General features: G+C 38.5%; 1 protein-coding gene across 1 annotated transcript in view; it reads left to right on the top strand.

Annotated features, from left to right (window-relative positions):
• RGS6 (regulator of G protein signaling 6) overlaps positions 1-14,748 on the top strand; it is a 241,913-nt gene that overhangs the window by 9,952 nt on the left and 217,213 nt on the right. The window contains exon 2 of the mRNA XM_005417659.3: positions 166-270. Coding sequence (XP_005417716.2) covers positions 187-270 — 84 coding nt within the window. The 5' untranslated portion in view covers positions 166-186. The remainder of the gene's footprint in view (positions 1-165; positions 271-14,748) is intronic.

Raw genomic sequence — 14,748 nt, forward strand, 5'->3', positions numbered from 1 at the left:
ACCAGTCAGTTCTGACACAGTGTGATAAAATCCTGCATAGGGTGAAGACAGGAGTGTGATTCCCTCTGTACCATCCTTGCATGTCTGCCTGGGAGGCAGTTGCATGTCCTTACCGCGCTCCATTGCAGCCTGGAGTGATGCTGAGTTTTGTTCCTGTCCTTGCAGGCTGAGCAACGAGAGGCAAACATGGCCCAAGCACCCACTGATCCGAGTAGTGCAGAAACTGCTGACCCAGAGGAGAGTTCTCCAAACATGATAGTCTACAGAAAGGTAAGGATTTGGACTTGTGGCAAAAATCCCTTCTCTTATAAAAAGGATTGGCTTATAAAAAAATCCCATGCTTATAAAAGAATCCCATGTGGTTAGCCTATAAAAGAATCCCATGCCCCTTTTGAAGTCTGAGGTATATTTGACTGCTTGGATGCATTGCTGAAAGACTTTCAGGAAAGTGTTTCAAACTATAGCATTTGAGAGCTTGGAAGTTGAATTCTGTTCAGTGGAAGCACTTGAGCTTGTTACTGTGGAATATTTGATGACAAGCTAATAACTTGAAATTTGTAACTTTTTGCCATATGACTTCAGGTAATGGTTCAAGTTTACTGCAGCTAGCTAAAATAAGTGTACATATCTTCCAAGTTTTGTCATACTAAGCATAAAGCGGCCTCCATACAGCAGTCTTTTGGTACTTTTTCCCCCTATATTTATATTGTGTTTCTTGTTGAATAATTAGCAGTTTGATTCTTTATACATCATTTTTCTTACTTCCCATGCCTTGCTTAAATTAAAAAAGAGAGTGTTTTCTCAAGTGCTAGGGAAAAATGAATTAGACAAAGGTGAAATGACAGCAATGTATGGTGTTAAAGAGCATTTTTTCACCACGATAAAATGTCTTATTCTGAAGTACTTTGGAGGTAGAATACAAGATGAAGGAAAGCTATCTATTGACCCATTTGCAAAGGCATTGTTTTATTTTGGGGTAAGTGCATCCTTCATCTTTGAAATTTAGTATTTTTTTAGTTTAATCAAATAACATAAATACATTTTATTTAGCCTGCAAAATATTTCTTATGTAGTGTGCAGAAGTGCTGTATGGTTCTAACAGAAATTTCTTGCATAGCTTAAATAAGCGACCATTCTGTTAACTTAAGAGCTACACTGCTCAGATCAGGTTTCCTTGTGTAGTATGATCCTGGGTAAAATTACTGAAATGTGTTGGAGGTACATGGTTATGTTTTCTGCTTGCTTGACTGCAATCTTGATGACTTTCATACGCTGAGAAAATAATTTAGGTTTCATATGGAGCATGAGTTGTTTAAAGTGTTGCTTTTTGATATCCATAATTTTGGTTTAGTTGTTGTGTATTTGGTTTGGAATCTGGAATTGTTAACATGGGAAAAATTTCTGGGTAATGTGTAGGCTTGTTTGTTTTGAATGTGTTATGAACACACTTTGGCTGCTAATTTGGAAGTAGCACTAGTCAGTTAGTCAGATTATTTTTTTCCAACCTGTTTGCTGAGAAGTCCAACACCCCAGCAGGCTGAATTAGATACAAGGTGTAAAGGAAATGTCTGGTTGCATGATCTAGAATTAGGTCATTAAATCTGTGACTCTGCAGAGTATCCACTTACCTGTTCCTGAAAACATTAGTTTATTTGTGTGCCTCACTTTCTGTTCGTCTCGCGGCATTTCTACTTTAGGATTTCTCCATTTCTTTGCCTTTCAATATTTCCTTATTGTCATGTAGAATAGAGGTTGTGAGTTCTGTGTTATTAAAAGGGAATATACTCATACTATTTGATTCATCTCTCCTTACTGGTTGTCCTCTGATGTCAGTATTACCAGCCTTTCATGATACAGTCACCTGTCAAAATACATAATTGGCTTTTAGAATAGCATGCCCCATGCATTGTGCAGTAATGTTGTATTCTGTATTGGCAATTTTAAGCTAACACGTCTGTCAGGTTTTTTTGCTGAGTGTTTCTGTTGCTTTGTGAATAAAAAATGTGGACATTATCTATTTTTCAGAGTAAATTTTCATTGGTGAATGACTTTCTAAATGTAATTTACATTATTTTAGATATTAGTTTTAATATTACTAGTTGGTATTATTTGATATTTTGATATTCGTTTGATATTAATTAGATGTATTACACAAAAATTTTATGTTCCTTAGCGTTGAAAAATCATATGCAAAATCTGGGACAAGACTATTATTCTTTTGATTATCTCTCCTCTCTCCAAATGAATGTTTAGCTCTTCATCTCTCATTTGCTTTCAAATGGCTTGATTGCCAGTAATGAATGAGAAAAACACTGCACTGGACTCCCTGAAATACTGAACACAATCTGCCAGAGTACCCTACAGTTCAGGGTTGGTACTGTGTCACAGTAGGAGGAAAGGTTTGCTGCTCACAGCAGGGACCCCAAGGTGCAATTGTTGATCCCCCTTAGGAAGAATAAATAAGGGTGGTCTTTACCAGTGGAACCACAGTAATTCCTGCTCTGAGTGTGAGCTGTTTTGTTGCTTATCATAACTGTCATGTTTGACGGTTTTGGGGGAGGAAAGCCCTGCAAGTAGAACCTCAGATTGTTAATACTTTCTTTAATACTTGGTTTACTGAGAGTCTCTGGGGTGTGTTTGAAGTTCATGTGCCAACAGCTTCGTTGTAGCCTGGTTTGCTTTTAGTAGCTAATGAAAGGTAGACACATTTAGAGGAAAAGCCAGATCTTAGGTGGTATTGAGTGTCCCTTTGGAGCAACCTCTCTGTTTTGTTTATGGAGAAAAGCCTGGAACAGGCTGTGCTCTTTCTTTAGGTACATAAAACTTAGTGGGATGGGTTTTGGCCATGCAGAACAAAATAAACAAATTTATTTTGACTCCAATTACTTTATTATATTCTCTATGGACTCCTGCAAGTGAATGAATTCTAACTGCTTTGATTGCTACAGCAGATGGTCTCAATGAGATAAGTCTTATTTTCTTCTACCTTCAGTGTTAACCTTTCAGGGGTTGATATTTATCAATTTGTGAGGTACGTTATTTTTTTAATCCAAGATACTCAGTGTTGCTCCACTGTTTTGGATGACACCTGTGTGTGAATTAAGCAGCACATATGCATTTGTTACAGTAACCACTGTTTAGGGTGTGATTTCCCTCACCCTACCCTTGTTAAGATGAGCTGTAGCCCAAACAACATGAGCTGTATTGACCAGGTCTCCAGTGGCAATCGTGGGTACCCAGCTGTCAGGTACTTATGTCATAGGATTGACAGTTATAATTAAGCAAGCTGCATTCCACTCTGTGGAATTGTGTGTCCTCTTGTCTCTCTGTGCCTCTCAGTGCTGAGCGCTGGGCTCTCACAGGGCTGCAGGTGATGCTGCAGGAAGGGTGGGCTGTCATTTATCTGTGTGGCACAGGGGTACCCAATGGAGGTGCAAGGGTGCTGCAGATACTGCATTGCCATTTCAGTACTCTGCGAGTACACTGAATCTGGCCACATCTGGAGAAGATGCTGATGCAGTTTTTGATGGGATTACTACTGGAAGAGTGATGCACAGTTATTAAAAAGACTGTTTGAAATGCACTACCCTACTTTTCGTGGGAGCAGGGAAGTGACTTCCCCATCCTCCCTTCAGTCTGCAAGCATTGTGTGGCTACTGCAGCATGGAGGGAAAAAAATGCAATAAAAGCCAGGAGAGGAGAAGAACCTCTACTAGCAAATAGTAACAAAAAATATAAATTGATTTTAAATGCTGGTCACATTCCCTTGAAATCCAGCCACCTTTGGTTAGTCTTTCTTGCAAATGCTGGTGACTGTGTCTCAGGGGCCCTTTGGCTCATTGTTACAATAATCCACATCTGAAAATTCCTCTTCTGCAGACAGTATTGAAAGACAAATTGTTTATGGACAGCTTCTGACACCAGACCTATCAAGTGACCTATTATCAAAATAATTTGGCAAATCAAATTTTCTTACATAAAGGATGGTGGAAAGTTGTCATGTCACTGTAAAATATTTAGAGCTTGACTAAATAAGAACTGAAAATACCAATAAGGAGGAGTACCTGGGAAATATAACAAGAAGGATGAAACCACAGAAATGAAAATCTAAATTGGATAGCAAGGTGTACTTGTTTCTGAGAGAGATCTCCTATGACAGGGAAGAGTTTGCAAACTGTGCTGATAAGAGTTTTAGAACCACTGGAGCATGTATGTTCTGAGGGATATCAAAGTATACTGTCAAAGAAATGACCTGCATTATCTGCTGGTAGATTTCCATTTCTGCTTATTTTTTGCCAAACATATCCTCTATGTCTCCTTGCTAATGTCAGCACTTACTGAGTTAAATTTCGAATTTTTATGGTTACTCATGGTAAATCTTTTGAACAAGCAGGAAAATATAATTTCCAAAGGCAATTACTGCTCTAAGTAATGTAACACAAACTTGCAGCTGCCACAAGATGCTTTCAGAAAAATCTGAGTTGTTTGCTGCCTTCAGTACTTGGCAGCCTTCGTGTCTTTTTAAATGCTGATTTAAGATCTGAATTGGAATGATTAAAAAAAAAAACCAACTAAAAAACAACCAACCAAAAAGAAAGCAGCCTTACATTTGCAGCTTTTCTCCAGGCAAATTCCAGTGTTCCAGTCATGTCATGTCAAGTAGCAGGAGTGTTGCTGTCAGACCTGGCTGATTGGGCAGGAAATGAGAGAACAAGCAGTTGTGAAGGCAGGTGTATGCATCCAAAATATGTATGGACCATGAAGCAGAAGGATCGGGGAAGAGACTGTTGTTAAATTAACTGTTCACATTAAGAAATATAGTACTGGTATTTTGAGCTAGTCAGAGAACTGAGACTGCAATTTGATTGCTCTTAAGTTGTGCTATGAAAAACCATCTCAATAGGGCATTGTCCAAGCAACCAAAAGCAGATGAGCCTCATAAGGGTATAGTCAAAATGATGACTTTTTGTAAAGAAAGAAAAAACTGAAGTGTTTTAAAGTGAGATGGGTTTCATGTATACAGCTTAGTTTTGTATTAAAAGAAAGCAGTCTCTATCTTTTTTTGTGGCTTCCTAGCCCCTTTAAGGTTTCATGCTGTTTTTATGAGAGGCAGCAGAACTTAAATGTATTTTAACTGTTGAATACTTTTGGCTTTCTTTTTATTTGGGTCTCTTGACTTATATTTTAGGATTTTGCAACATGTAAAGGCCTTCTGAACCTTATTTTTATACATGAAATCTGAGTTTTTCACACAGTTGCTTCTGTTTTGTAGCTGGTTCTTTAACATAAAACCGTAAATTGATGATGATAATGCATGAGTTGATAGAGTTGATAACAATGCAGACCTCCAGACTTCAAATTTTACCCAAGGAATTTTCTGTACTGTCATTAGAGAGATTACTTTATGACATTTTAAGTAATCTTACTCTTATAATTTCCTGATTTCCTTTTTCTTTTTCATTTTTTTTTAAACTCTGTTTCCAGACTAAAAGCAGTAAGCCAGGATTAAACTAGGACTGAATTTGAGACTATGTACTGGGGCTTCAGAAACTGAAAGATGCACAATTTTGGATAAATAATCTCCAAACTAGCATTGTTACTGCTGGAAAATAAATTTAAACCCCATCTCGTTACCAAAATATGTTGACACAGGTTAGGGAGTGGGGGACCTTTAACTCTGCGCTTTTGTATTGCACATTGACAAGGGGGTTTCAGGTAATTCATCACTGCAAATACTCATGTGCCTTGCTTGTAAACAGAAGCTGTCCATTTCTTGAAACCTTGCTATTTTGTATGTTTGATTGTTTTACTGTGTCAACAACAACTTTGGCTGCATAGGGTGCTGCATAGAGAGGGGGAAATGCCTGTGTGCAAGGTGGGCTACTGGTTAAATTGTGGCTGTAATTATGACAGAGCTGGCTGATTTTTGTTTAGGGGATTCCCTCTTGGCATTTCCTATAATAACAGGGGTTGCATTCAATAATTTTCCTTACATACCTTGTACAGTAATATCCTGGGGATAGTACTCACAGTAGGGGTATTAAATCTAATTTTACAGAGAGAGAGAGGCTGTGCAGTGTGGAACATGCACATGGGAATGGCCATGTTCAACAAACGTGTCAGGTAGGAGCAGCAAAGAGTCCAAAGTATAGTGATAAGTCATAGGGAAGTCATAGTCCAGTTATGAGCAATGGCAATGAAAATCACAAATGCCAGAGTGTCTTGGAGAAATATTTCCAGGGCAGGGATAGATGTCAGCAGTATTATGTAAAAGGCCAGGGATAATGGCCTGTTCTAAGTCATGGTAGAGTCTTCTCTTTTGTCATCTCCTGTCTTCAGAAAACATGTCCTTGTTGCACAGCGTGGACTAGAAACAAGTGGTGTATTAGCTGAGCAAAAGCTAGTACTGGTGTGCACACAAATTTTGGTAAATTTGTGATGGATATCAGCAATTTTGGAGTTAGAGGGTGGTTCCTGAATCTTAGAAAAGTGAAGTTCTGGAGAAGTCACTGCAGAGAGTAGTGAGGCCCAGGAAGCCATATGGCTTTACATAGCTGTAGGCATGTTTTTGAAGAGGCATGTATGACATGGTATTTTGCAGAAGTGGAGAAGGAGACGCAGCAAACCAAGAAGTCTCTCTAGCTTTATGTATACCATCTTCAGATTACCTTGAGTAGGCAATAATACCTAAAATACCTCCTAAATATGCGTGTGTATTTCTATATTAAATACCTTCAAACACCCTTTATTCATGCAATAGCAAATTGTACTGCTGAAATTTGACACGTGTCAGTGTCCTTGAACAAAGCTAATGCTACTGACCTTGACTGTAGCTATCAGGGAAGCCTTGTGGTAAAGCTGGGGTCTGTGGGTTTGATTTCCACAGCAGTTAGACAATATGAATGATTAATGATCGAAGGCATTAGTGTAAAATTGCAAGCAGCTAGTTCCTGGAGGGCTGCAGAAGCTGACTTGCATTGTTGCGTAGATGCAAATAAGGCTGTCATACCAGTGGCAGAAACATGTTTTTAGAGTCAGGTGAAGGTCATCCACCTGGATGAACTCTTGGATGCTTTGTGGTTTGTTGTTTCTTTCCATTATTTGTCTTGCAGTTATAGTTAAGGTTTACTTGAGATTAGAGATTCAGATTAGTAGGCAGTGTGCAAAGTTGCAGATAGAGAAATGTGTGTAATGTGGTATGTGGGTAAAGCCTCAAATAACTATTTTTGTGTTTGTCTTTTTTTGGTATATAAATGCATGCATATATGTACAGACACATATTTACGTGCTTAAAAGTCATGAGAAAGAACAAATAACCCTTGTTTTACCCTGGCTCTATGGTATAGCCTAATATGCACAGTATAGGAGGTATGTTAAAATGTTATATGTAGATGTATATATGATGCCCTTTCTGATATATCTAATGTGCCTTAAGTTTTTCTTTTCAAATAATGCCTGCATATATTCACACATAGCCTTAGCCCAAGTGTAAAGCTGTCCTGAGCTGTTGTGTATTGTATACCTCTTTGTAGTTAGCGGTTTTGGGGATAAACATGTAACTTTTATCCCCTCTTCATATTTCTCTAGTAGTTGCCTTATTTAAACTTCTTTAATTTTCTTCCCTCTCTGTCTCATAATTTCTCTGTTCCTGTTTGTGACTGAAACAAATTGTCTCTTGCACCCATAAAAGTCTAATTACAGTGATCTATTACTTTCACTGTTCTCAGAGGCAGAAAAAAGACAAGCCAGGACCAATAGCTATGACAACTTCAAAGTATATTTTTAGCAAAGCAACTAGTGCAAATATAGAATACAGAGATAAAAAGGGAAGGTTCAGCTAGAGGGTAAGATTATGCTATTCTAGCTGTAGCACTTAGTGCCTTGCATTTTTGGAAATGGTTCTCTTTTATTCCCCTAGCATTTTTCTCATGCCATTTGCTTTGTATTTGTTGTCAGCATTTTAAGTCATGGTCTTGAAGTATTTGCACTATTTGATGATTTACTTTTGCATGTTGTTTTGGGAAAAATGCTGAATATAAGCATTTTCTTTCTGCCTAAAACTTTATTTTAGCCATGGGCTTGTTTCATTTACTAGAAGCAAACCAAAATGAAGTGGTGAAGCAGAATGGAGCTGCCAGCCTGACTTATTCCAGGAGGCAGCTTCCAGCCATTTCAGATGCAATCTTGAACCTTAATATTAAGACAAAAAAGGTTGGATGGAATTAGATGAAATGTGCATGAAACTGTGGTGGGGGGTTTTTTTTGGGTTTTTTTTTGTAATAGAACTTCAACTAAACCCTTATTCTATCCTGATTAATAAAATATTACTTCAGGGGATTATGAACTTATTTCAAAAGGCTCTGCAACAAGTTTGAGTGGGAGGATTCAGTTCAATAAATAGAATTACATGTGCGGGACCATGAAAATATGCAAATGAGGTTTCATTAAAAAACTCATGATTTGCATCCGAAGACATTTTGAAGCATGTTTCTCTTTTTTCATGAGAAGCTGTTATGCCATGTTCAAGGGGCAGCAATTACTTTTATTCTTTTTGCTTTATCACTGCTGCTGTTGTATTGTATCTTGTTTTTCCTTGTCTCTCCAAAGTTAACTGAAATGAAGAAAGTGGAAAGTAGCCAGTTAACCAGACACTGAAGTGCACAGATCTGCTTAACAAAGAATTGCATTCTAAAGCTTGAGTATATTTGATATTTTAGCTCAAAGGCTACATGTCTTTTGGGGTGGTGAGGGAGGGCAAAAGTGTTAATTTAAATGTCATGTCACCTCTCTGTACTTTACTTTCTTTAAGTATTAATGGAGCACATTAATATTACCTTGCATTAAAGTGTTTGGAAATTATACTTTGGACCAATAATTAGGGGCTTCTGAAGGTAAAGTGAAACATGCTTGTGGCATATACAAGAAGAAATGATGAGATATTATAGTGCTTTAATTGGGAGTAAAATAAGTGGAATAGGTAGGAAGAGAACTTAATCAAGGAACACATTAATGAGCTAATCAGATCTATTTCTTGTTTGAGAGAGAAAGCACATCAATTTCATTCACATTTCAGTTTTGTGAAAATGTGGTTCTGTGAGATAGAAGTCAAGTAAATGTTTCTGTTGTTATGTTTTTAAGCACTAGATGGAAATGATTTTGTGTACCAGAGTCTTCTCAGAATTTAGTGCTCGAGGTGTCACTTCTGTTCTCTGTCATGTCAGCTTTTGATGAAAATAGGTGTGGTGGCTATTGCATATTAAGAATTTTCTGTTGGTTCTCTCACCAATTCACATTCTTTCCTTATGTCTTGCATTAGTTGGAAGTTTTAGTGAGGAGACCAGAACTGGAGGGCTGTGGAGACTGTTTAACAACCTCTGTCTGCAGGCACAAGTCTCCTCTGCTTCTTGGCGTGACTGACAGCAGGAGCTGTTTTGGTGTGATGCTCCAAATAAAGGGAATATTTCATTCACTGGTACTATAATTAGATGCCTTTCTCCATCAGTGGATCCACCCAATTTTGTTAAACATTGCTTGTAGCCACGTATGAATTAGCTCATTAGTTAACTTGGGCAAAATGTCACAAATCTTGGATGCACTGGGTTCTTGTCACTTTCACTGTCCCCCCTGGGCTCTGAATAGTAAAATTAACTGGAGCTCTGTTTATTATATTTTTGCTATGTGTAGAAAAACAGAGCTACAATAATGGCACTACTGTCGTCTGCTTGTATGTTGAAGATAGCCTAACCATTGCCTTGTATCTGGAAAATTATGTGTGGAAAACAGTGATTAAACCCACATTTTTTAATAACATGAAAGCATCTGTCTGGAATCAGGGAGCCAAATTGCTTTTTATCTTGGTCCTCTTAGCAAGAAACGTAATCTACTTTGGTAATGATTTTTTAAGGTATTTTTTACTGGAAAGCACTTGAAGCATGTTGAATTATAAGAAGTTTTCCTTTCTGCTTGCAAGAATGAAACCTGCACCTTCAACAAGGAAAATTATGTTCAGGTCATTCATAGTGTATTTAGCATCAATGGCGCTGTCTTCACACTCAAGAAATGTCTTAGGGTTTCAGGGAGCATAGCATACCTTTGACCCAAACCTGCGTAAAATTGGGACAGACTAAAATTTTGTGGGATGGCCTGTGCTCCGGTTTTGCCTTTGCTAAACTGTTGTTTTTCTGTGTTACACACACTTGTGACTGATAGTATTTGGAGGGAAAGGTAGAGGATTGAAGGATAATGCATCAAAAGGAGGTAGAAAGGATAAATCAAATGGAAGGGTGAACCCTTTTGGAGAAAGATTTAAGACTCAATATTGCTTTTAAAAAAGCAATATTTGCCAACTTAGAATTGCAAGAGGTATTTACAGAATCATAAAAGTTGGAAGAGACCTTCAAGATCATCTAGTCCAGATGTCAACACCACCATAATCACCCCTCAACAGCATCCCCAAGTACCCTATCCAGCCCCCTTCTGAACACTTGCAGAGACAGTAACTGTACCACCTCCCTGGGCAATTTATTCCAATGCCTAACCACTCTTTCAGTGAAAAACATTTTTCAATATCTAATCTGAACCTCCTCTGGCACAACTTGAGGCCACTTCCTCATGTCTTGTCATTTGAGACTTGTCAGAAGAGACTGAGTCCCACATGGCTACAGCCTCCTTTCAGGCAGCTGTAGAGAGCAATGAGTTTCCCCTCCGAGCCTCCTCTTCTCCAGACGAAACAATCCCAATTCTTAAGGCAGTTTTTCAGCAGTCTTAGAAGTATTTGAGTACACTGTGGGCTGCATGCAAGCATTAATGTAGCTGTAGATGAGGTTAATTGTCCTTAATTGAATAAACTGGATTTATTTGAGAAACATTTGGCTGTGGAATGAGACCTTGAGACACCTCTGAGGTTCAGGCAAAGGCTCACAGAAGCTATATGCTCCTACTCCATTTTACAGCTTCCTGCCTTTTTTTTTCTCCCATAATTGTTTCATTTGACAATCTGGCCATTCTCACAGTGCAGCTATTTTAACTTGGTGAAAATTAACTGAAGACTGAGTGCTCTTTGTGCCACTGTTGTCTCAATAGCACTGAGTTTGTCTGCCAGGTTAAGGGAGAGTGATGAAAGGGAGACATGGTCATATACTGGGGCATATACCCCATGGTGGACACTGCTTCGCGCCCTTGATTTTGATGCATTCAGGTCAACTGCTAAGAAATAGAGTCAGTGACCAGAGAAGCTGTTTAAATATGTTAAGTTGCAGAAAGCTTCCTGGGGCATTCAAGGACAAGTGCCTCAGATGCTTCTTTCTAAGTGAATTACAAAACCATGCAGGAATTGAAACACTGGCTTCATTACTTTAATTATTTTCTCCATAGTGTCTTAATTTTTTTCATATTTATTATGGCAGTTGAGCAATTTTCTCTGTGGCAGCTGGGTCGCTTCACAAATATTTTGAATAGGGCAAGTAAAATCCTTGGGATGGGAAATAAACAGAGATTGTAGTGAGAAAGGAGGTGATGGTTTTAGCTTCTGCCTTTAGACCTCACAGCCAGATGTGATCCAAAGAGTAAGAAAACAATGATAATTTGCCATGACTTGCTGGGTCTATTGGAAATCAATTAATTCAAGTTGATTTTGTAGCAGACATATACCCCTTGCAAAATAAATTACCCTGGAGATTCTGAAGTAGTATGAATTGAGATGTCCAGACAATACCAGTCTGTCTGTCTTGGCTCTGATGGTTTTGGCTTCTGTATTCACAAGACCTGACAGTTTGATTCTACGCAAAATCCCTGATTTAGGTGGGAAGACAGCCCCCTCTGCACAAAGGAATCAGTCTGGCTCCTGGGATACCTCACCTTCTGAAGAGGCTCCTTAGATGTTCTGTTTGTCCCCCTTGTGCTCAGCAGTTTGGATAAAAATCATACCCATATCTAAAGTTACCTTGAAGTTTCACTTCAGGCAGTTTTAAGGAGAGCTCTTTGAAAGGTCAAACCTCAGCCCTAGGTTGAAGCAGGAGAGTGTGAAGTGCACAACCCCTTGTTGTTTGTGTTGTTGACATCCAGGAAGACAAAGTTTCACTAAGCTGCCTCTGATGTTAAAAAAACAAACCAAAACAAAACGACACAAAACCCCCCAAAACAACAGAATCAAACCCAGAGAAAAACACCTCCATCAACTGAATAGAATGGATGACTATGGTCTGCCTAACACAGTGATTTGGGATTGGTGGAAAAGGATTGTTCCACTGCCAGTTTGTAACTGTTACAAACAAAAGGGTGACGGGCAATGTGGCTGTTTTTACCTGGAGCCCTGAAAGTTTTATTTGTTTTATAATATTTTGTCTTTGGCAATCCAGTGACCTCGTTGTCCATGTGTATATGCATTTACTAAGTTTGGGGGTTTTAGCTTTGGTTTCTTCCTTGGAACGTTGCTGCCTTAGATTGTAAACATTCATTGTGAGTGCTGAAATCTAATCCAAGAAATGTGTTTTTACGTCTGTGGAATGCTTAGTGTAAGAAACTTGAATTACTGCTGACAAAATGTTTACCTAATGGAAATCAGTATTATCTTCCTGGATTCCTAAGAGTGAGATCTTTGAAGGAAACGGCTGAAATGTTTAGTAAGAATTGTTGTTCATTGTTAGCTCAGTAAGTTTGCAAGCAGCTGAACAAATAGTTGAATTATTATAAAATGGGTCTATAATTCACAGGTGAACTAAATGCTGAAAGGTACATTTGTTTGGGGATGTCAATTTAAAAAAAATTAAATAAACTGTTTATGAAAACTTGTGAATAGTATACCAGTAAGGATTTTTATTTGATTTCTGGTGGTCTTTTTATCAAATCCAGAAATGGAGACCAAGACTAGATTAAGTATTGTAATGCTCCCACCCAACATTTAGATTTTGATTTATTTAGATTATTTTGCCTTCTCAGTGAGGGCAGGTATTTCAACCGAATCCTGTGGCATGAAGTATATAGCTTGACTCCTGACTTCTCTTGGCATTTTTCCCTCCTAACATGACTTTTGTTTTTCCTTTTTAACAAATACCTTTTCTGTTTTGTGAAGTGAAAGAGGAGAGGTATAGGAACTTAATTTCTTTCTTATTTCCAGTAAGATCAAGAGACTGGGGAACCTCAATGTGTTTTGAATTCATATTCTAGTTAAATGACTTCTTGATCCTGGAAATTTTTCCAGACTCATCACAACAAACAGATTTTCTTCTCTGTGGCTTCCTGGCTTGAAGTGGAAATGTGTAGCAAAGCACTTAGGCTCATGTCCGAAGCTGTTCTCTGGATCTTGCCAAACACAGCAGGTCATGGTGCTAATTTAGGCTATTACTAATTGTTTACTTGAGACCGCAGAAAATAGCTTGGAGCAGGGCAAGTGGTCTTGCACATTGGAAGAGCAATAAAGCCAGAAGAGAATGCTTAAAATTGTGTAGGTAGAGTCTCAGGCAAAATCAATGCTCAGGAAGGACAGGAGAGGTGGAGGAATATGCTTTTCCCCATCAGATTATGCGTTGACTCTGGCTCTAACTTTTAATATATTGTTCCTGTCAGAGTTGGGCATTTCCATTTGGTGTGACTAATGCTTTTGCGCTTTGTTTAACCTACCTCAGACTTCAATACAATAAAAGCATGTCTGTGCTGAAGCAGGTAAAGCTTTCAGGAACTTTCACCCCCCTCTTGATGTCCTAATTAAAGCCAAAGTGCTCTTTTTCTCTTAGGTTCACACAGAAAGAAATAAATTTCCACAGAATTCTGTAGTGGGAATACAGCTCTCATGTATTGCTGTGGAAATTAGGTTAAGTAAAAGCAGGGGCTCTTGGCCTCTTCTATACATGTTTCTTAATTGTGACTCTTCTGTTTCTGCTCTTTGGGTCAGAGCATGAGTAGCCAGGTTGTGGGTATGGAAATAGAAATTTATTTTTTCATATTGCTGAAATAAAAGCTTCTCCTTGCTGAAAAATTAATTACTGAGTGTTCCAGCACCTTATAAGATATTTATATGTTCTCCTGAGTCCTGTCTCTTCCTGTTATCAAAGTGCTGTCTTGAGAGCAGTTCAGGCGAGAGCTGCTCAGCTGTGCTCCATAGTCTTCCTCTCTGCCAATGAGTCTCAAGACGGCACTCAAAACCAAATAGATACTCTAGGGAAAGCATGAATATTAGATCACTCTTGTTTAATCATTTGGGATACAGTGGCCTCAATTTATGCATCTGAATTTTGGGGCGTTATGTTGTGGATTCTAAAATGTGTCTCCAACTTTTTAAATTGGTAAATCTCTTAGAGGCATTGGAAATCTCAGATGGGTAATGCTTTTGTGGTACTGTTGTCCAAGGTCTGTGTCCAGTGTATAAAGAATTTGATGGCACAGTTATCTCTTTAATGGCTTTTTGTAACCTTTTCATTGTGGGCTTTTCCCCCTTGTCTTTAAAACAGAGAGAAAAGAATGATTTGTTGGATTTGCTTCATTTGGGAATGCACAGGATAGATGATGGTCTGATTAAATTGCACCCTAGAGTTGCTCATTCTTAAAGAGGAAATACTTGCTAACATTAAATCTATTACTTAAACATAATGGTTACTCCATTGCTGCAGCAAGGACTCTTCCAGGACAGGCAGCTGAAGGAAATGTGCGTGAAGCCCAATTAGAACCCATGCTGGTGTTCCCAGCCGCACCTTCAGAGTTACTGTCCTGAAACCTTATGTACAAGCATAGGGAAACTGAGGTCAGTGCCTTGTC

Source organism: Geospiza fortis, unplaced genomic scaffold (assembly GCF_000277835.1).
Source record: "Geospiza fortis unplaced genomic scaffold, GeoFor_1.0 scaffold54, whole genome shotgun sequence".
NCBI classification, from domain to species: domain Eukaryota; kingdom Metazoa; phylum Chordata; class Aves; order Passeriformes; family Thraupidae; genus Geospiza; species Geospiza fortis.